The following is a 20,978-nucleotide window of genomic DNA, read 5'->3' on the forward strand; positions in this document are numbered from 1 at the left end:
ATTAAGCTATAGATGTTACGAATTTTTCACTCGTTGATAGATTTTTAAAATTTTCTGAATTAGAAATTTTTTTTTAAGAAACAATAAGCAAATTATTCCAAATTAAGACTTCTTTTGGGACGACTTTTTTACTGCTTATTAAAATAATTTTTTAGTATGAAATTAAAATTTTTGTAATAAAAAATTTATTTTAAGAAATAATAAAAAAAACCGTATCAAACTAAGCCTAAATCTAAGAGAGAGAAAGAGTCTGACCCAAGGTATGATTAAATTAAAGTTTGATTTAAGAATAAATAAATGGCTGCACTTAAAAAAAATAAAAGAAGTAATAAAAAAAAGTGTACCTCAGATTTGGTATTTCCGCTATAAATAAAAACCTCTCTCCAATTCTTACCTTCACTGCGAAATCACATTAATAAAATTGAGAAATTCCTCTCACCGGCTTCCTCCATGTCCATCAACTCGCGCCGCCATCTCCAAACCGGTTTAGCCGGAGACGCCGTTTACTCCGGCAAACCCATCGGAAACAGCATCGGCGCCGACGTCATATTGATCATCGCCGTTCTCCTCTCCGTCATGATCTGTGCGCTTATGTTGGACTTCATCGTTCGTCTCGTCGTCCGCTGCCTCTACAGCGGTTCCGGCCCGAGGAACCCACCTGGCCCGATAAACCTCGGTCGGACTACGGACGCGATCCGGAAGCTGCCCATCGTGATCCACGGCTCGGATTGCTCGATCTGTTTGAACCAAATCGAACCGGGGGAACGGGTCCGGCTTCTGCCAAACTGCGGTCACTGCTTCCACGTGCAATGCGTGGACCGTTGGCTCGCAGTCCGATCGTCCTGCCCAACATGCCGGCAAACTCCCTTTGCCGCCGGCCTCGAAAGTGCCGAGTGCGCTGAACCGGAGAAGGCGGTTTGGAAGGCGTTGAACCGGGAGCTAGGGCTATAACCTGTAGATGATGCAAGCGGAATTCGGTCGAGATTGCCCGTTTTACTGTTAAGCTTGTTTGTTTGCTTTCTAATTAAGCTCAAGTAGAATTTTAAATCTGCTCAACTTTTTTTTTTTTTTTTTTTTGAGATTTACTTTTCATTGAGGTTCTTATGAAGAGAAAGGTTAGAGTCAATGGCCATTAAAGTTTCATTTGTGGCAGTTTTACATCACTGTTTTATTTTTTTTTTTTGCTTTTAAGAAATTTTTTTACTAAAATAATAGTTTTATAAAACATTGAAAAAGCCATTCAAAATAAAATCTAAATATGATTAGAGGAAAATTATCATTAGTATTTAATTTAATTTGATACAATCAATCATTGATTGGATAAACTTTTAATATAAAGGGAGGGCGTGACGGCGTAATTAATCTCTCGGCGGATCTAATGAGGCAACCCTTCGGCATCGGGCCCACACTTATTTTGCCCTATTGAAGAGAGAGACAGTAGTAGGGGGGACTCGAACCCGGGATGGGGGTTCCCTAAGACTTGGCGGGTAACTTTTAACATTCCTCAAAACATAATTTTGTGTTAAAAAATATTTGAATTAATATCAATATAGAATTGTGGTTGAACTCATAATATACTGATTGAAAATAAATTTAAAATCACGATTGATCAGATCCGAGCACTTATCCTGCCTAGAAAATTAAACTAAAAATTAGGATTAGAATCAAATCATACTGTAGATTTTCTTCAGATTATCCGTGAGCCAAAATCAGCAATATGTCTCAATTTTATTGGAAATGTTGCAGTGATATTATTTTGAACATTTTGAGATTGATCAAATTCTTCTGTTTTTTTTTTTATATTATGTAGAGTTTTTGTTGTCTTGATCAAGCTCTGTAATTTTTTTCTTTGTAATTTTTAATAAAAACACGTCTTTTAGGTTGTATATGTAATCGAAATTTTAGACATAAGAGAAGGGTGAATCACTTGTGCTCTATATATTTTGTTGAAATTTCTTCAGGTTCTAGGGCGCAAACAAGAGAGAAATTATTCTATACGGAGACCGGACGCAGAATGTCGTCCAAAGACCAATCAGAATGCGCCAAGTCAGCGGTACCGAACCGCAGTACCGAGCACATAGGTTACTTGGCGCATTCTGATTGGTCTCCGAAAGATGTTAAGCATCCACATAGAATATTTTTTTTTTCAAAATAAGAGGTGATCAAATTAATTTTATTTTCAAGTTACAAATCAATATTATCCAAGTTTTCATGTTACTGTAAATATAATTACTTGTTTGAAGTCTTTTATGAACAGTAAACTAAATTATCATAATATTGATATAGCTCAAATATCCCGGAGGCCGGATCTAATCTAATTTATAGGATATATGAAAAAAGTATTGTTATGTGCTAGAAAATTTGTGACAGCAGAGTTGGAGTTTACTGTCTTAGTGTTGTACAAAAATCAAGAACGCGCATAAAAATCTATAGAAGGTCAGAATTTTTTTACGTAATAAACCTGAAAATTAAAAAAAGCACAGGACCCGGCTTGCTTGCCCTATTTATAGCCTTTTGGAATGAATATTTTAGCAAATTCAACCACAATCCAGAACATTATCATACGACCCATATTGATCCCAATGTTCATAGATTGTTTATCAAACACTTGAATACATTAAATATATCATAATTGAGCGATCTTGGATTCATTTGATTCATCTTGTCAAACTGCTCGATTTGATTATAAGCAAGATATAATCGGAAGTCATTTCATCTATATATTTATGTTCAAAAATTTCTAAATATAATTTTAAGCATTTTATTTGAGCTCATTTGAAGTCGGATATGATCATTTGTAGCGTCAATAACTTCATCTCATCGAGACATTTAATTTTGCAATAAATTTGTTGAAATCTAAATTACTATACAAACATCATAGAGGCCTTAATAATGCATGGTGCATTCATAATATTTACCAAAAACTTTCGAGGAAAAAGTATAAGATAGGGACGGGTAAATTATCTCTGTCCTTATCATAAAAAAATTGAAATACAATAATACACATTTTAGACATAAACGATAAAATAACATCTAATATTAATATGTATTTTACTTAACCAAATTTGAAGACAACTTTCTCTGATAGCTATGTTTCTTTGTTTAATAAAGCATAGAAATATAATATAGCTTCCAAAGACAAAAACAATATATTTTAAAATCTTGATTTTTAATAGGACATTGCCATAATTTTAGAAACTTACATATTAATGCTCCGATATGATTGGATGCCTAACTTTCATAGTCATGATATAATCATACTATACGCATTTGTTTGCACCGTATAAAATTTAAATATGTTTTTAAGAGATTTATCCTACTTTACGACGTAAAATCAAGGGGCTAAATCAGAGTAAATTTCGTATTGTATTATACCTATCGTACAGTTCAATAAAATAGAGACATTGTATGGATGATCTTCATTTGCATAATATGATTCAGTGATCTAAGTTAAAATTCGAACTAATCATACTGTATGATATATATCATACTATATGATCAAATAAAGAATAATTTTTAGTGTTTTATGCTGATTGAATTAATCATATTGTATAATCTCTAGATCACATATATGATAAGGCTGACAATGTTCATAAACAAATTTTTTAGTATTTTTTTTGGATTGATCATATAAATATCAATAACCAAGAAATCTAAGAGCACTTTTAAGGCTTCTTGTTAGTTTTTCCTAAGAGCTTTTGAGAGTTTTTACAAATCTTTTGACTAGAGATTGCAAAGAGAGTTTGAGAGAGATTGGAGAGACATTTTGAGAGAACTTTTGGGTGGCCGGGATCAAATGTTTGGCGAGGGATTCACCAAGGTTGTTTAATCTGATCCATTTCTTTAATCCTTGAGTTTGTTGTACAATCTCTTTGAGAGGAGCTCCAGTGAGTCTTGGTAAGAAAACTTGGATATAGTCAAGGAGGCTAGGGAGAAGTTGCTTTTCTAAGAGAAAAGTATCATGGGGTTCCTCCACTAATCGTGAAGGAGAGGAGAAATTATTATGTGTGGATACCGGACGTAGCTCTGTGTCCGAGGCGAATCAGAGCATGCCACATCACCCAATACACAGTTGGTACACAACAAATAGGTGACGTGACGTGACGGCTTCTTTGCCTTGCTTGTAAAAGGAGAGAGGCTTTTCCATCTTGTAGGAAGCGAAATGATAGAGTTAGTGAAATTCTCGAGGAGTGAACATATGTCAAGTTAATCAAACTACTATAAATGATTAACATTTTTTGTATTTTTTTGCACAATTTCAGTCTTATTTCTTTACTGTGATGGTTTGGTGAGTTGTGAAAAATATCTAATGCAACAAGCAAGTGTTCTTAATAAAAATTTTGCTTGATAAAATAATTTAAAATTTACTATTATTTCAAAATAGTTTTATTTATAAGAAATTTTATTTTTGAACAAGTTTTACAAAAAGTTTTAACTGTTCTTGTTATTTTTCATACTCTAAATTATTTTTTTATTTAGAAATACTTCCACACAAAAATACTATTTTTTAATACACATCAACTCACCCCCCTCTTTGTATATATATATATATTATACAATTTTGATTAACATCAAATTATTTTTAATTGTTATCAGAGCAGGTTCTTATTTGTTAGGCTAAAAAATTTTAAGTAGATCAAGACACAGCACATTATGAAAATATTAACACGTTAGAGATACTCAATTACTTGTTTGCCACTTCTTGATAATATTCCTTAAAATTTCTAAAAAAATCATTCAATTTATAGATTTTAGAATTTAGAACTTAGTTCATGTAAACTATGCAAATCCCTTAAGCTTATAAAATCTCTTTTGTGAAACATAATATCATAAAAATACTTTTTGTTGTATGCTCAAGGAGGCAAAGTTTACCATCTTCGTATTGAATGAAAAATCCGTAAAAGATATAGAAATATTAAGCACATAGGAGACTTTTGAGTTTTATTTAGATAGAAAAACTCTAGAAATAAAAAAAATCATTCCACTTTTGCGAGATGTATATTACAAATAATGAAAATCTTCATAATTGAGGAAGAGATTAATATAATACAATAAATATGAATTATGAAATATGACTTTTATGATGGAAATAGGAGTGTTAAGGCGGCGAAAATATATATTGCAAATAATGTTCTTTTTAATAACTAGAGAAAATATTAATACAATATAGTAGACATGTACTATAGATGATGACTTCTGTGTAGGGGTGTAAATTTATGACACAGATTGAAAATCCGACCCAGAAAAGTTTCGGGTTGACCCGTTTAACAAATCAGTTGTGTTTGGGTTTCAATTCTTGACCGGTTTGAAAAAATTGGGTAGTGTCTGGCTCAATCTGCTAACCTGGAAATGACCCGAAAATGACCTCTCATCCCCATGTCTAGCCCGTGCACTGTGTCTTGTTGTTGCACCGCGTCGCTCGCGCTTATAGGCCCGTGCGGCTGCACCACATCGCTTGCGCTGGCAGATCTAAGTGTCTCGCCCGCACCAACGCAATCGTGCTCGCTTCACGCTCACACCCACTCTTGACCCTCGCTTCCACCATTTGCCCGTGCTCGATGAATGCTTGCATGTTGTGCGCTCGCCCAAGTCAGCTTATTGGGTCTAGCTGACCCGGGTTTGCGACGGGCCAAATTTGGGTTTAGATTTAGGACCCATTTCTATAATCGGGTTGACTTCGGATTAGACTAGTCACGAATAATTCCTTTCTAGATTTGATCTAAACTCGACCCAAACACCCATTTTAACACGCATACTTGTTTGATAAAAGTCAAAGCAGCTTTCCACTACATACCATTATATCACTTCATTTAACATAAGTAGTTAATGATAATATCATTCATACAAATAGTTTACCTCTTCTATCATGCACAACTTAATTTCCTCATCATCTATTCCTAGGCGTAGTAAATGCACCTTCGGCTTGCATCAAAGGAATCCCACGCAATGTACTTCATATCAAACTCCAATAATCGGTGAAAAAAGAATATATACCCTATAAGGAGGATGTTGCTAGATCTTCGCCCCAATGATTTCCACGGCTGTATTAAATGCTAGTAAAAGTTTTGCTCTTCTTTAGTTCAATGTTTAAAGAAATCATGTGCTAGAGCTGAGATCAAAATTTGGCCGCTAATGCTTTCACTAAATCATCATATTTTTTTTCTACGAGTGATAAATAATGACGTGTATATTGCTCAACTTGTAAACTTTGAGAAATATTTTTCTTGTCTAATCTTTGGGTCAAAATTTTTTTTTATATATGTTATTTTATTTTTTGTTGGGAATGGTGAGAGATAAATCACCTAGCTATGAATACTTTACATTTGTTATATATATACATACAAATGAGACCTTTTTACTAGCCTCTTCCATATATTAATTGACTTAATATTATTTCCCTCATAATTTTTTTTTTAAGAAAATATATTTAATGAAATCAATCCTCTTTTTCTAAAATTTAGAGCTAATTAAACTCATAAATTTGAGCTCAAATTTAACATAAGCCAAGCTCAAGCATCAACTTAGTACTTTTTTTTTAAAGAACTTAACCTTCATAATTAGAAGTATAATAATCAGCAAATAATATAAAAAGCAATATTTCCTATCCATACTCGTCTAGAAATTTGCATAAAAGCTATATTATTTTTTATGTTTTTAAGATACATCATAACAATAAATAAATAAATAAATAAATAAGATATAAAAACTTGAGAAATATACATGTGACGTACATTTATATCCCCCCAAAAAAAAAAAAATTTATTTATTTATTTTAAAAAATTGAACTGCCAAAGTAGAACTACAATTTCTCCTATTGGCTTCCAGGCTTCCAGGCTTCCAGCGAACGTTATCCTCTCATGTGGCCACCAGATACAGATCACTTTGCCCTGCTTTTATTTTGTTTAGTTATTTTCTGACAGTCTAGATCTTTTTAATTTTTTGGGAAAGTTGATTTTTTCTTTTTTTTGAAGTTTCGGATTATTATTTTTTAAAATAATTTTATAAATATGATGTGTGCATAAATTTATCTTAATAGACTTAAATGTCCAAAAAAAAAAATCAGCCTAGATCTCATTTATAAGTTTTTCAACATATACCAGCCTGCTCTATCTCTGGCTGAAACCTAATGGCAGCCACTGCGGCGGTGCTTCGCCCGCTACATCGCCATCTCACGCAAGTTTTAGCTTCACAACAGGAAGGAATCCTTCCATACCCACTTGGCCTGGAGATTAAGCCACTTCCTTCCTCAGGAAGAAGACGATGCCTTTGGGCGAAGCAAGTGCCCATGGCCGGAGCTTCAGAAGCTTCTCCTGGAACTGGAGTATACAAGACTACGGAAGACATCAAAGCAGAGCTTTACCTGGCATTGCAAGGTAAGATTTTGCTTCTTCTTGCATCGTTTAGAGCGAAAGTACTTCAAATTTTTTGTTTGTTTGGTGGGTGTCCGATGAAGGTACTAATAGAGGAGTATTTGGACTGACATCTACGAAGAAATTAAAGATAGAGACGCTGGTGGAGCAGCTGGAGTCGAGGACTCCTACACCAAATCCAACTGATCACCTGCAGTCTAAGGTATATGTTGCTGCTTTTATATAGAATTCATTAATGAGGTCACATTTGGGTTCTTGATGTTGGAGATTTAAATTTTTATTTGGAAAATTGGTTAACTTTTTTTTAAATCTATTATTTGGTTGCGTGTATTTAGATATAAATATTTATAAGCTTAAACTTATGAGTTAATATGAAATTTGACTACTAATGTATCTTACCCAGTGCTGTCCCCCTTTAATTTTTACTCTCTAACACCTTATTATCTGATTTGAAGGTTGTTTTACATGTAGGGTTCAGTATGCATAAACAAACTAATCAACAGATTTGAAAATTTTTTAGAGTTTTATGTGCTAATTATGTCACTCCCTTCGGAAAAAATTATTCTATGAGGATGTTGAACGCCGTCGAAGGACCAACCAGAATGCGTTACGTCATCCCTTCGCTCGGTATCGCGGCTCGATACCGCTGACGTGATTGCACCTGATTTGCCTCCGAACGTAGAGCTGCGTCCGGCGTTTGCACAGAATAATTTATCCTCCCTTTGGGAGCTGTTGTGCACTAAAAATTGGTGTTGTAGTGAGTAAAAACAAGTAGCATTTCTTTGTTTCATTTAGGAGTAACTATGGAAATGCCAAGAAAGATAAGGCTGCCATCTCTTCGAATATCAATAAAAAATTAATAGTTTCAGGTCAAGGAAATGGACCTTGAAAAGTGGAGCCCCTCAGTACCGAATTATATGATATTAAATTTCATAATGTAAAGCAAGAAGTTTAGCCTACTGTCTTTATAACCTTTCCATGCTTCAAAACAGCAATGTATTGTGTAGAAAGTCATTAATTGCTTAGAAAATTTTATTGATCGTTATTGTTCCTTTCCAATTCTGATGCTGCAATTCATCCAAATACACTTTAGAAGTCTATATTGTTCAACTTCAATAATTCCTCTTTTAGGATCTTGATGGAGGAAGAAGAGAAGCTCTTCTTGAGCTTCTTGGAAGAGAGGTAGAGATAAAAGGAACAAAAGTGAACATAATTCTATTATTATGGTCTTGTTAAACCCTCTACCGCCAATGCCAATGGTATAAGAGCTGGGAGGTTTGTTGGGAATTCTTGGAAGAATCTTGAGAGCTTCTTGCAAGAGAGAGAGTGAGAGGGAGGAGGGAGAGATAAAATTTGGAGGAAAATCTATCCTAAAGCTTTATTAAAATTTTCCCCAAATCAATACATTTCATACAATGCTTATATATAGGCATTTACATTGTTGTGGTAATCTGCAGAAATAACCTATATTAAAACTAGACCAATATCTCACAATCTTCATATTGGTTTATGTTTTACAATCAAAGAACCACATGTGCACATACAATAATCTAACTGACTTCATATACTAACTACAAGTGCAATCTCGTTGAACCGAGCTTAATCCTGCTCGTGAACGACCTCCACCGTGAGTTTCAAACCATAACTTCAACTCATACTCAAGTAATGACTCGTCAGTCTTCCTCAGACACTCATGCAACATCGCAGTACACCTGTTCGATTTAGTTTACGTGACCAACCTGTCACCCGGATGTCACACAGGAGGCCGTGCGAGTTCCGGAACTAGGATTTCAATTTTCTTAACTAAAGATTGGACCGAAGGCCGAAGATTCAAGATTTTTCTTGTTCTTTACTAAAGATCTGTTCAGATCTTTGAGGTGGAGCTTCCAAGTCTGATTACGGGTTGATTGGCGAGGGGGTTATTTGATTATTGTGCGTCGGAGCAGTGGATAAAATCAAGAACCTAGGCGACAGGTTGGTCGCGTACACGAAATTGGACAGGTGTAGTGCGAGGTCGGAGGTTGGAGCGCGCATGAGTGTTCGAGGAAGACTGGCGGGTCAGTATTCGAAGCATAAGCTGGAGCTGTGATTTGGAACGCACGGTGGAGATCATTCGCGAGCAGGATTGAGCTCGGTTTGACTGGATTGCTCGTGGAGTTAGTATATGAAGCCAGTTAGATTGCTGTAGGTGCACAGGTGATTTTTTTATTGTAAAACCTAGACCAAGGTGAAGATTGTGAGGTGTTGGTCTAGTTTTAGTATATGTTGTTCATGCAGGTTATCACAACAATGTAAATGTCTATAAATAGGCATTGTATGAGATGTATTGATTTGGGGAAAATTTTAATAAAGTTTTAGGATAAATTTTCCTCATCCAAATTATGTCTCTGCCTCCTCCCTCTCCCTCTCTCTCTCTTGCAAGAAGAGCTCAATAAGCTCTTAAGATTCTTCCAAGAATTTCCAACATCCTCCCTTCAACCTAATCTTCAAATTTCTTGAATTGCATGATCTTCTCTAAATATTCCTATAACGATAACTTCAATTCTGAATATTTCAATGTTCTATGGTGAACAAATATGATTTTGCAAGAATAAGGTGACATGTCTGTGTTATTTTTGCCACTGCTGCAACTATTAAGGTTTTGCTTAAAAAACCTCTAAGTTTTTAACTATTATATTCTGCAAGAGAAAAGGTGGATGGATGTTGGAAGCTCATCTATAGTACTATTACGATACTTGGATCTAAGAGAACAAAGCTTGGCTTACGTGACTTCATCAGCCTAGGAGATCTCTATCAGACAATAGATGTAGCAAAGGTCAGGCAAGTTCTCTCATTCAAGAAGCTGCCCTACTGAGGAAAACCTAAATCTTTCTTTCATCAATAGTAATAATCTCATTGCAATTTGATGAGATAAAAGTCTCCTCACTTGCCCTGCATTACAGCTGCAGAAAAGCTTCTTAAGTTACTAACTTTCCATTGTTTGCTCAATAATGGAGGGGAGAGCCATTAATGTGATCAATTTCAATGCAAAGGGCCTAAAGCTGCTCACAGGACAACTAACTATTGAGGCATCATATACGATAGCATCAAAAACAGTGAGAGTTACTCTTAATTTCTTCAACTGGATATGTTCATAAGTATTTTTTTTTTTCTTAAACTACATTAAAGTTTTGAAGCTCACAATGCATTACACTTATTGCCTCAGAGGGTCAACATCAAACTTGAAAATTCAATCATCACGCCTGATCAGGTTACATTCAATCTCAGCTTATAGGTGAAGAAATAGTGATGTTCTATACCAATAAACAAATTCCATTAATTTTCTTATTGTTGATATTTTGATGGGACAGTTAATGAATTTGTTCCAGAAGAACTACGACCTTTTGATTGAAATCTTCAATCCTGCAGGCTGGCTTGATATAACGTATCCTTTGTTTAGATTTTGTTATGGAGCTGAGCAAAGCAATATCATTAGAACATATCATGAAGTAAATTATTCTCTTCAGTAAGATATTGACTAACTTTAAGAAACTTAGTATTGTTCTTTCTAAAGCAGCTTTCTTCAAGAGATTTTTGTACTAAAAAGCTGCTTTATAAAGCAATAAAAAAGTTGTCTCAGACGAAGCCTAAACTTGTTTTTGAAAAGCTAGCGTGACATCCAAGCTTTTGTAATGTAGTATAAAAGTGTTTAATTGGCTATCATTTTAAAAAATTCATGCAATATTCTCCAAGATATAGATCATGAGGAACTATCATCAGTAAATCTTGTTTGGTTGTTTCCTATGCTATGATAGATACATTGATGATTCTCTGAGGATTGGAAGGGATGACAAAGGCACCATCTTTGTTTTAGAGAGAGTTGCACAAGAGTCTGTCTAAAATTTATTTAGTATCAAAATATGCCAAGTAGCACAAATTTTACAGGGAAAAAGACCTATCAATTTGCATGTTATTCATGACAAAATAATTTCAGATTATATTTCACTACCCATATTTTTATTGATATTCTTTGAGAATTGAATAGTATTATAGTTTTATATATTGGATGATAGAGCAATTTTAGACAATAGAGGACACTAATATGATATTTAAACAAATATAATTCAATATTGCAATTTAATATCACATCATTCATATTTATAATAAATTTATAAATTAAAAATGATGATATAATATAAGATTGTTAAATTTGTTGAAGAAGGAATGCCAAGCAATTTGTTGATTTACTGATGGATTTTGCCCCAACTTAAAAATTGGTTTTATCCATCCTCAAAATTTATTTCTACATATGAATGGAACAATTTTGGGATTTAATCTTGCACATTTTTTATTTTTTTATATTTAATTATGCATTTAATGAATTTGTCCACCCTAAAAAATATAGCTCGTTCTGCCCCATTTATGATGAGGTTAAACCGAGTTGGTATAAGAAACGAGTGTTAAAGTACTCTCTTGACTTATTAATTCACTAATTTATTGAGTTTTGAGTTTGAGTCGAGCATTATCAAGCTCAAGTTAATGCTGACTTTTACTGAGATTCTACTGGAGTTTGATGGAATGGTTAGTTGGCCAGAAAATTCGTGAAAAAAAAGTGCAAGAATTTTTACATAAAAAATTTCAAAAGAGAAAAATCACAGGATCTTGTCCGGTCAAAATTAACAATTATAACATGATCATATTTTTTTGTCTCAATCCTAATCTTCAATCTAACTAATCTTCCTAAGCTAATGACCACATGCCATTATTGAAGGAACTGACTAAGTAATGATCATGATTAGTTACTTATATTAATTAAAAAAGAATTCTGCTCTAATATAACATCTGTCTTGATATATTCTATCGACACCAATATTTATGTCAGGATAACATAATGGTCATGATGTTTATTTAACATCAACATTAGTTTATACATATCTCATTTAGGGGAACTAAGGCTTCGTTTGTGACAGCTTTTGACCATTATTTTTTCACATCTTTCATTGAATTTTTTTTGCTCAAAAGCTATTTTTGAAAGCAATAAAAAAGCTTGTGATGAGGTTAAACCGAGTTGGTATAAGAAACGAGTGTTTAAGTACTATCTTGACTTATTAATTCACTAATTTATCGAGTTTTGAGTTTGAGTCGAGCATTATCAAGCTCAAGTTAATGCTGGCTTTTACTGAGATTCTACTGGAGTTTGATGGAATGATTAGTTGGTCAGAAAATTCGTGAAAATAAAGTGCAAGAGTTTTTACATAAAAATTTTCAAAAGAGAAAAATCACAAGATCTTATCCGGACAAAATTAACAATTATAACATGATCATATTTTTTTGTCTCAATCCTAATCTTCAATCTAACTAATCTTCCTAAGCTAATGACCACATGCCATTATTGAAGGAACTGACTAAGTAATGATCATGATTAGTTACTTATATTAATTAAAAAAGAATTCTGCTCTAATATAACATCTGTCTTGATATATTCTATCGACACCAATATTTATGTCAGGATAACATAATGGTCATGATGTTTATTTAACATCAACATTAGTTTATACATATCTCATTTAGGGGAACTAAGGCTTCGTTTGTGACAGCTTTTGACCATTATTTTTTCACATCTTTCATTGAATTTTTTTTGCTCAAAAGCTATTTTTGAAAGCAATAAAAAAGCCATCCCAAATGAAGCTTAAATCCAAACAAAACTTTTGCATAATAAATTCAATTGAATCACCCTTGCTTCATCTAAATATCATAAAAAGAGAATAAAACCATATTTACCTTTGGGCTGTTCTTTCTTTTCTTGGCTCCCTTATATTTAGCAAATTCATGAAGCTTAATCTGCCTAAAAATAGCAATAGTACATGGTGAGGCCATTGAACCACCAAAGGTTTAATATGTTTCAACATAACAAGGTGGTGCAATTGTACCTATAAACATATTAACATAGTAAGGTGAATATCATTATTCTTAAAACATGTATAATAAAGCAATATGACAGTATAATAAATCAAACTAATCAAGTATTCACCTAAAACATAATAATATATCATAAGAAGCATGAGAGCATCAATTCATTTCAATCAAGTTATTATTTATTTTACTCTTGTTATAACACTGTCATTGTCAGGTCCAAAGTCTTGAATGAGAAAAGTTGAGGGTTGTGTTAGATAGCCGACAGCCAGTGTAGAACTTGTCAAATAATCATGATATGAATCCTTTAAAAAATTGTTTAGATTTAAATGAGAATTTGACTTTTAATAAGGCACGATGACGAAAAAGTATTCATTTAGTTGACCCCACGTAGTGGAACAAAGGCTTGATGTTGTTGTTGTTGTTGATCTAATAACCTGTTATTGTTTCCTTCTGTTCCAGTATGAGAGACAATTAAAAAAAAAACACACAAGAACTTGAAGAAAGAGTGGAGTGAGCATGAGAGACAATTAAAAAAAAAACACACAAGAACTTGAAGGAATTTCCGGCATGCGGCAGTGCAGAGATGGCAGGCGAAGGAAAATGAGAAATCCCTAGAGGTAGAGGCGGTCCGTGCAGCAAAACGAATTAACGAAAATAAATATAAATATTACATTAGCTTATTTTCTTCTTCTCCGCCACCCTCGTTTGACCACGCTCTATAATCCGGAGTTTCTATTCGGGCCACTTGATGAGCTACCTGCTTGAAAGAAGCGGGGCTGCAAGGGGACTCTTCACGATTGGCAAAAGGGAAAAATTGATAGCAGAATGCTGGAAGTAAGTACATGTTTGAAAATTGAATGAAGTGCGGAATGGTGGAAGGAAAAAATAAATAAATTAGGCGGTAAACATGAAGCGTGGTTTGATTTAGTAATTAAGGATTACTATAACTTTTTTTTTTTTATTTTTTTTTTGAGGCAAATCATAACTAGCCTTAGGCATTAGTTAAGCAGTCACTGGCGACCCGTGCCCCCAAGGCCCCATGCTAAATTTGCCCCTGCATGTGCATATAAATGACTAAGAGCAATCTAAACAAAAAAATATAGGATGTTCATATAAAATATTAAGAGTCACCGACCACGTCTTAGAAGAACTCAAGTCATTAATTCTCAACTTGATATTGTCCCCCTTTTTAACACTTGTGAACCCATAAGTTATTTGCATGAGTGCCATTAAGAATATGAAATCAAATTATTTAAACTTCTACTAAGCTAATCTTCTTAATTTATTTGTTTATTCTAACTAAAGACATGGTTACACAAACCTCCCAACCCATTGTCCATAATAGGCATGCTACGTGCTCTTTCCCTTAATCAAAGATTATTTTAATTTGATTAAATCTCCACTTACTTTAAATAATCATTTTATTTAAAGTTTAAATGTGAAAGGATTATTTATGACATAATTGTATAACTTCTTTATCATGATAAAAACACTTAGCTAACCCTGAATTTAAATAACTTCATAATATTTGGAATGAATTAGTGTTTCCCAAATTCAATTCAACTTTGCCCAAATTAATGAATGCATTACTAGTAAACAAGAACTTACAAATTATTAATACTCTCAAAGGGTTTCCAGCATGCGTACATCATTAGAGTTATCTTAACCTACTGTTTGCACATGATGTTTATATTATGAATCGATGGTGCATAATTATTTTTAGGTAGATTTATATAGTTTAATTAGAGAAGGAAATATTTCTTCCCTTATAGAGGCAAAAAATCAAACAACTAAAAGGTAAGTAATACATATGAAGACATTGAAGATGATGGCTTTGGAGTAAGTGTATTACTGGGTGAATCAGGAGAAAGAAGAAGAATATGAGAGAAAAGAGAAAGAAGATCCCTTGCAGTTCCAAATCTCTTCCTCAAGGCTGATCTCAGCCCTAGGTTGTTCCCACCTTTCTTTCTACTCCAGCCTTAAGCCCCAGCCTCATCTCATTCAATCTCAGGTGTAATTCAATTACCTGAGTTAGATTGTTTTCATACATTTTCAATCTGTTCAATTCATAGTTCCTGATATGGGATCAAATAAAGAAAATATTTAATCAGAAATTTACTTTGTTTTAACAGTTGATCTACCAAGCTAATTTAATAACATAAATAATTAATCATAATTATGAATAATGTAATTAAATATTATTTAATCATAATTAATTAAATTAACAGGCTCAGCACTGACTTAATCATGTAATATTAATACTGATTTGATCAACTGTTATGTTTGCCTAATTAATAACTCTTATTTAACTAACAGGCACTTATTTTTAATCAGATATATATTATTTCTATCTAATTAATTTAATTTCATTGGTGCATTAATCAAACATAATTAGCAAGCTATTATCATTAATTAAATATTAATAGTACTTAATTAAATTTATAATTTTTGAGTCATTACACTCTTCCCTAACAGAAATTCCACCTGGAAATTTGAATGTATATTATGGGTTACAATACTTTATCATGAAACTATGAAACAATTAACTCCTAGCATTCATAAGTAAACCTCAATTTTTCTATCATGTTACTCCTAAATCAGTACTTGTCATTCTTGGTGATAGATTATGCAAATAACTCAGTTTAGTGTTTTGCACTTTCTAAAATAGACTAACTACACGTTCAGAACTAGTTTCAAATCCAGAAGATCCAACCTATATTATGATACCATTCTGTCACAACCCTAGCCTTCAATCTAACAAATCTTTCAAAATTAGTGATCATGTTTCTTATATTGAAGGATGCTTAGGTGGATGAGTGGCCTTACCATTAGACATAGGATACGAAATGAGCATATACGTGAAAAGGTTGGAGTAGCTCCAATGGAAGATAAGATTATAGAGAGTTGTCTTAGATGGTTTGGTCACAATAAACGGAGGCCTTCTGATGACCGGTTAGGAAAGTTGAGATATTAGATTTGACTTATGTTAAGAAAGATAGACCTAAAAAAACTTGGTTAGAAAATATTAGAAATGATCTTTCTTTATTGGATTTAAATGAGAATTTGACTTTTAACAGAACACAATGGCGAAAAATGATTCATGTAGTCAACCCACGTAGCGGGACAAAGGCTGGATGTTGTTGTTGTTATTGTTGTTTCTTATATTGAAGGAACTAAGAAAGTTATGATCTAGATTTCTAGTTAATATTCATTAAAAAGTAATTCCACTTTGATACAATATATGTCAAGAACTGTCTTTATCATCACCAAAAATTATGATCACAATGTAGATATTTTCATAATCAATCTCAAGCAATTATAAAACATCAATATCAATTTATATCCATAAAAAGTTCATTCACAGCAAATAAATCCAAACAAAACCTTTGCACAAGAAATCTTATGATGCACCCTCACTGCATCTAAACCCTATATAAAGAGAAATAAACCATCTTTGACCTTTAGTTTATTCTTTATTTTCTTAGCTCACTTGAAGCATAACTTGACAGAAAAGGCTAATAATAGGTGGAAGTCCGTTAACCCACCAAGGATTCCAACTAATCACATAATGCATAAATTTACATACATACCACTTTATTTCATGCTATTTACATATTTAACACCCAAAACATTAATATTACATGCCTACCACTCATATAAAACTTTAATATCAAATATACCACTTCTATAATTCATTTCTACCATTCATACCATCCTATAAACTTTAATATTTCATTCCATACACCCAAATTTGTTCTATGGGTGGTAGTCATGCATGTAATATTGATATTTAGGGTGTTAGATATGTAAATAACATGAAAAGTGGTATGTATGTAAATCCCCCATTAAATAATCATGACTAATAAAATACGATATTAGAAATAAAAAAGTTCAAACAAAAATTTCCAGATGCTTACATACTCACGTTGATGTTTAGGCTTTAGATATTCATGCTATTCAGATGTCTCCCCAACTATTTTCCTTCTAAGCAATGAATCGCAGATCTTTGCAGCATCCAAATTGTCTTTAACATTATGCACTCTAATGATATTAGAACCTCCTAGAATTCCAACAGTAGTAGCTGCAATAGTGGCAGGATCTCTCTCGGCTGCATTGGCCTTACCACAAATATCACCCAAAAACCTCTTCCTTGAAGGTCCAACCAATAATGGCGCATGTGAAGCAGCCAAGCTTCTTTTAGCAATTTCCTTCCTAATGGATGGTAAGTTCATGAGAATTTCCAAGTTGTGTTCAGTTGTCTTTGCAAATCCAATGCCCGGGTCAAGGATAATCCTCCACAATGGAATTCCTGAAAGCTCGGCTTCGCTTACCCGTGCACATAGCTCAGAGGCTACTTGTTCACAAACATCTTCATAATACAAATTCCCTTCACTTTGCATTGTACATGGATCTCCTCTCATATGCATCATTATATAGGGAACTTCTAGTTCTCCTACTACAGTCAGAATATCAGGATCAAGCTGTCCTCCAGAGACATCATTAACAATATGAACTCCCCTCTTTACTGCTTCATATGCTACTTCTGCATAGAAGGTATCTACTGATAAAAGCTTCCTTTCTACTTCAGGAATTTGCATGATTGCATCCAGCACAGGAACTAGCCTTTGAAGCTCTTCTCGTGGAGAGAGCCTATGAGCGAAGGGGCGGGTTGATTGAGCACCAATATCAACAATATCTGCCCCCTCCATGATTAATTTTCTAGTATGAGAAACTGCGGATTCTACTTCATGAAACTTCCCTCCATCGCTGAAACTGTCAGGTGTCAGATTGAGGATCCCCATGATATGTGTTTTCTTAGACCAGTCCCACAACTGACTTCCAATAGGCAAAACTCTTTTGAGTCCTTCCCTTCCAATTGATGTTTCTCCACCTACTTTCTGCCATTCTTCAAATAAGCCACCATTGCAGCTTGAGAAAGAATTCCAAATTGATTCAGTATCATCACTAGAAGCCATCCCTAGGAGATCAATGAGAGGAGCCAATACAAATGGTCTCTCCCACATGCGTTCATGAGGGATAGTAAGAATATCTGATTCAAATTTGTGACTTCCATAGAAAAGAATGTCTAAATCAATTGGTCTCGGGCCATATCTAATGCCATCGGTCCGGCCTAATTGCTTCTCTATTTGCTTCAGCACTTTCAACAGTTCAACTGGTCCAAGTCCAGTGGTTCCTCTAACAGCTGAATTCAGAAAGCGGGGTTGATCCGTTACATATGCGGGCTCAGATTCATACAAACATCCATGCCTTGAAATTTGGATTCCTGATTTCTTCATCAACCTAAGAGCTTCATTGAAATTTTTTATTCGATCACCCACATTACTCCCTAAAGCTATTACTACTTCCTGATTTAAAGGAGCCTGTACTGAACTCATTGGCACCGATGAATAGGAAGATTGTTGCCTAAGTGGACATTGCGACAAGCAACTAGAGAAAATCCTTGATTTTGATTCTGGAATGCAAGTGACTCATTATCAGCAAGTAAAGTTTGAATCACAATAGAAAACCAAGAAGCAAACCTGTTGAGGCATTCAAATGCTGAAGCTGCTTGAACCTGAGTGTGAAGATAGGGTGAATGCGATCAAATATCCCCATGTGACAGAATAGTGTTCTTGATTCTAAAACACAAGAGGAACGCATAATCAATCATGAACAGATTCAGAAAGCTCATGCAAGTACACAAAATTTGAGGCTTCAAGCATTCTCCAAGATGAGCAAAAAATTCAAACTTGCGGCCCAGCTTCTCGCAAGATCACACGGAAGGGATCTGTGTAAGTACATTAGCTCCTTAAGTTAGCAACTAAACTTCCGTAACAAATTGATGAATTTTAACATATATCTTGAATATAAAGGGCTCATATATCCAGCAAACGAAAGGGAATTTCAGTTTAAATGCAATGATATCTCTGGAGCTAGAGGCATTCGTACACAAAACCCATGAATCACCTAACATGTAAACAACTCAAAGCATACACCAAACGGATAAACTGATACTTTTCAAATAAGAATTTATATGGAAACCATAAATAGTTTGGAGAACACCCAAAAAAAAGGAATTGACACAGAGAAAGAGAAAGCGATCATAAGAATATATATACACATCCCATTTGAGAGTAAATGTATATATATATATATATATATATATATATATATATATATACACACACACACATCCCATCGGGAAATTCTCAAAACCCGATCGTTGGCCGCAAGAGATCAACTTGTAGTCAAATGGTCAGCTTTGTCACAAGAAGGGCAAATGGGGCTCATTCCTTGAAACTTGCTTCAAAACAAAAATAATTTAAAACTCCCCTTTCCTTTCTAAAAATTATTCTCATTAGGGCTTTGATTAAAAATACGAATCAACCGATTTCAAATTTACTAACTTTCGTTCTTAACAATCCCGATTATAGTTTCTGTTAGTAAAATTTCAGGTTTTTCTCCTTCTATGCAAATCAAATATCAAAAGCATGGAAATCTATAAATTTCTCATTATCATTCTTACGTGCAGGAACTAGTTCTAGGTTCCAAATTAATTTCATGAAGAAAAGGAAAAGAACGAATCAAATTAGATTTTACCTTTCGCAACAAGGAGGGAGAAGCGATATATAGCTCCAAAGTTTCCCCTTCCTCACAAGCGGCAGTCCTTCCCAGTCTCACTCGGTCCTTCACGGCCTCGGCCGACCGCGTTCTTCACGACCTCCGCTTCCTCCACCTCGCCCGCGCCTTGCTCTCGCCTCCTCCACCCGCTCGGTCGCGCCCTTGCACTCAAGCTCTCTTGCAGTTGGCCCGCGCCTTTCTCCCCTGCAGAGCTAATTTCCTTCGAACGGTCCAGCCTATTATTAATTAGCAACTTTTTTTTAATATTTATAGAGAACTTAAACCCCGAACTCAAGTTTTTAATAAAATTTTTTTATTAGAGCTTAAAAACATTCAACCAACAAATTAAAATAATTTATATATTTAATAATTTATTTCTATTTATTAATATCATGATTTAAAACAGAAATTGAGAAAATTTTCATATTGTTTCTCTAATCCGAAAAAGAGCCAAATTAAAACTTTTTTGATATTTTAACATTATAATTTTTAATGATATTCCACTCCAATTTTTCATAGTTATTGATCTATTTATTCACTATTATTATTAGTATATCACTCTATTTTTTATCCTTTATTGTATTTCATTCTGGTTTGATGGTATCAACCTAAAAAATGTATTTCATTAATTTTAAAAAATATCAAATTTAAAATTTTAAAAAAGAAGTTTATGTAAAAATAATATCCCGTTCTATTTCATATAAAAAATTAATCAAATTTAATTAGTGAAATTAACTTTACATGATCATCTGTTGCAAATATTAACTAAATATATATATTTAATTCCATAAAATTGCTAAAATAAATTTAAATAATGAATTTAATAATTAAAAAATAATTTATGTAAAAGTATATCCCGTTCTTTTATAAAAAATTTAACTTCACATTAACATTTCTTGCAAATAATGACAAAAACATATTTAATTCCTTAAAATGGTTCAAATATTTTTAAATATATTCTATTTTAATATCGTACTACAATTAATATGTTCAAAATGTATATTTCTAACACATAAAGGTTATATAAACATTTTATATTTCATTTTTCCCAAATCAATCACAATTAAATATATTTCTTACATTTTAAATAAT

The 20,978-nt window shown here is 33.4% G+C and overlaps 3 protein-coding genes across 5 annotated transcripts; 2 read left to right on the forward strand and 1 right to left on the reverse strand.

Annotated features, from left to right (window-relative positions):
* Positions 1 to 372: 372 nt before the first annotated feature.
* Positions 373 to 1,078, forward strand: LOC110102946 (RING-H2 finger protein ATL78). The gene has a single exon (XM_020831471.2). It carries the CDS (start codon positions 451 to 453, stop codon positions 949 to 951), a length of 501 nt encoding a protein of 166 aa, XP_020687130.1. The 5' UTR covers positions 373 to 450; the 3' UTR covers positions 952 to 1,078.
* A 5,923-nt stretch (positions 1,079 to 7,001) lies between these two features.
* LOC110102691 (probable plastid-lipid-associated protein 7, chloroplastic) lies at positions 7,002 to 11,375 on the forward strand. Of its 2 annotated transcripts, none has more exons than XR_002303856.2 (7): positions 7,002 to 7,373; positions 7,454 to 7,572; positions 10,063 to 10,185; positions 10,367 to 10,465; positions 10,576 to 10,644; positions 10,721 to 10,794; positions 11,165 to 11,232. XR_002303856.2 is itself a non-coding variant. In XM_020831135.2 (7 exons), the coding sequence occupies exons 1-7, from the start codon at positions 7,127 to 7,129 to the stop codon at positions 11,247 to 11,249; spliced, it is 792 nt and encodes a 263-aa protein (XP_020686794.1). In that variant the 5' UTR covers positions 7,007 to 7,126; the 3' UTR covers positions 11,250 to 11,375. The 2 variants fall into 2 exon arrangements, 1 of the variants encoding a protein (XP_020686794.1); XM_020831135.2 differs by having other exon boundaries at positions 7,007 to 7,373; positions 10,576 to 10,620; positions 11,165 to 11,375.
* Positions 11,376 to 16,605: 5,230 nt separating this feature from the next.
* On the reverse strand, positions 16,606 to 20,115 carry LOC110102673 (folate synthesis bifunctional protein, mitochondrial). 2 transcript variants are annotated; one of them, XM_020831125.2, is made up of 3 exons: positions 19,866 to 20,115; positions 18,806 to 18,904; positions 16,606 to 18,738 (listed from the first exon to the last, which is right to left on the reverse strand). In XM_020831125.2, the coding sequence occupies exons 2-3, from the start codon at positions 18,879 to 18,881 to the stop codon at positions 17,219 to 17,221; spliced, it is 1,596 nt and encodes a 531-aa protein (XP_020686784.1). In that variant the 5' UTR covers positions 18,882 to 18,904; positions 19,866 to 20,115; the 3' UTR covers positions 16,606 to 17,218. The 2 variants fall into 2 exon arrangements, with proteins under 2 accessions (XP_020686784.1, XP_020686769.1); XM_020831110.2 differs by having other exon boundaries at positions 18,806 to 19,053.
* Between the last annotated feature and the right edge of the window lie 863 nt (positions 20,116 to 20,978).

The sequence above is a fragment of the Dendrobium catenatum genome, unplaced genomic scaffold (genome assembly GCF_001605985.2).
Source record: "Dendrobium catenatum unplaced genomic scaffold, ASM160598v2 fragScaff_scaffold_1117, whole genome shotgun sequence".
Classification (NCBI taxonomy): Eukaryota; Viridiplantae; Streptophyta; class Magnoliopsida; order Asparagales; family Orchidaceae; genus Dendrobium; species Dendrobium catenatum.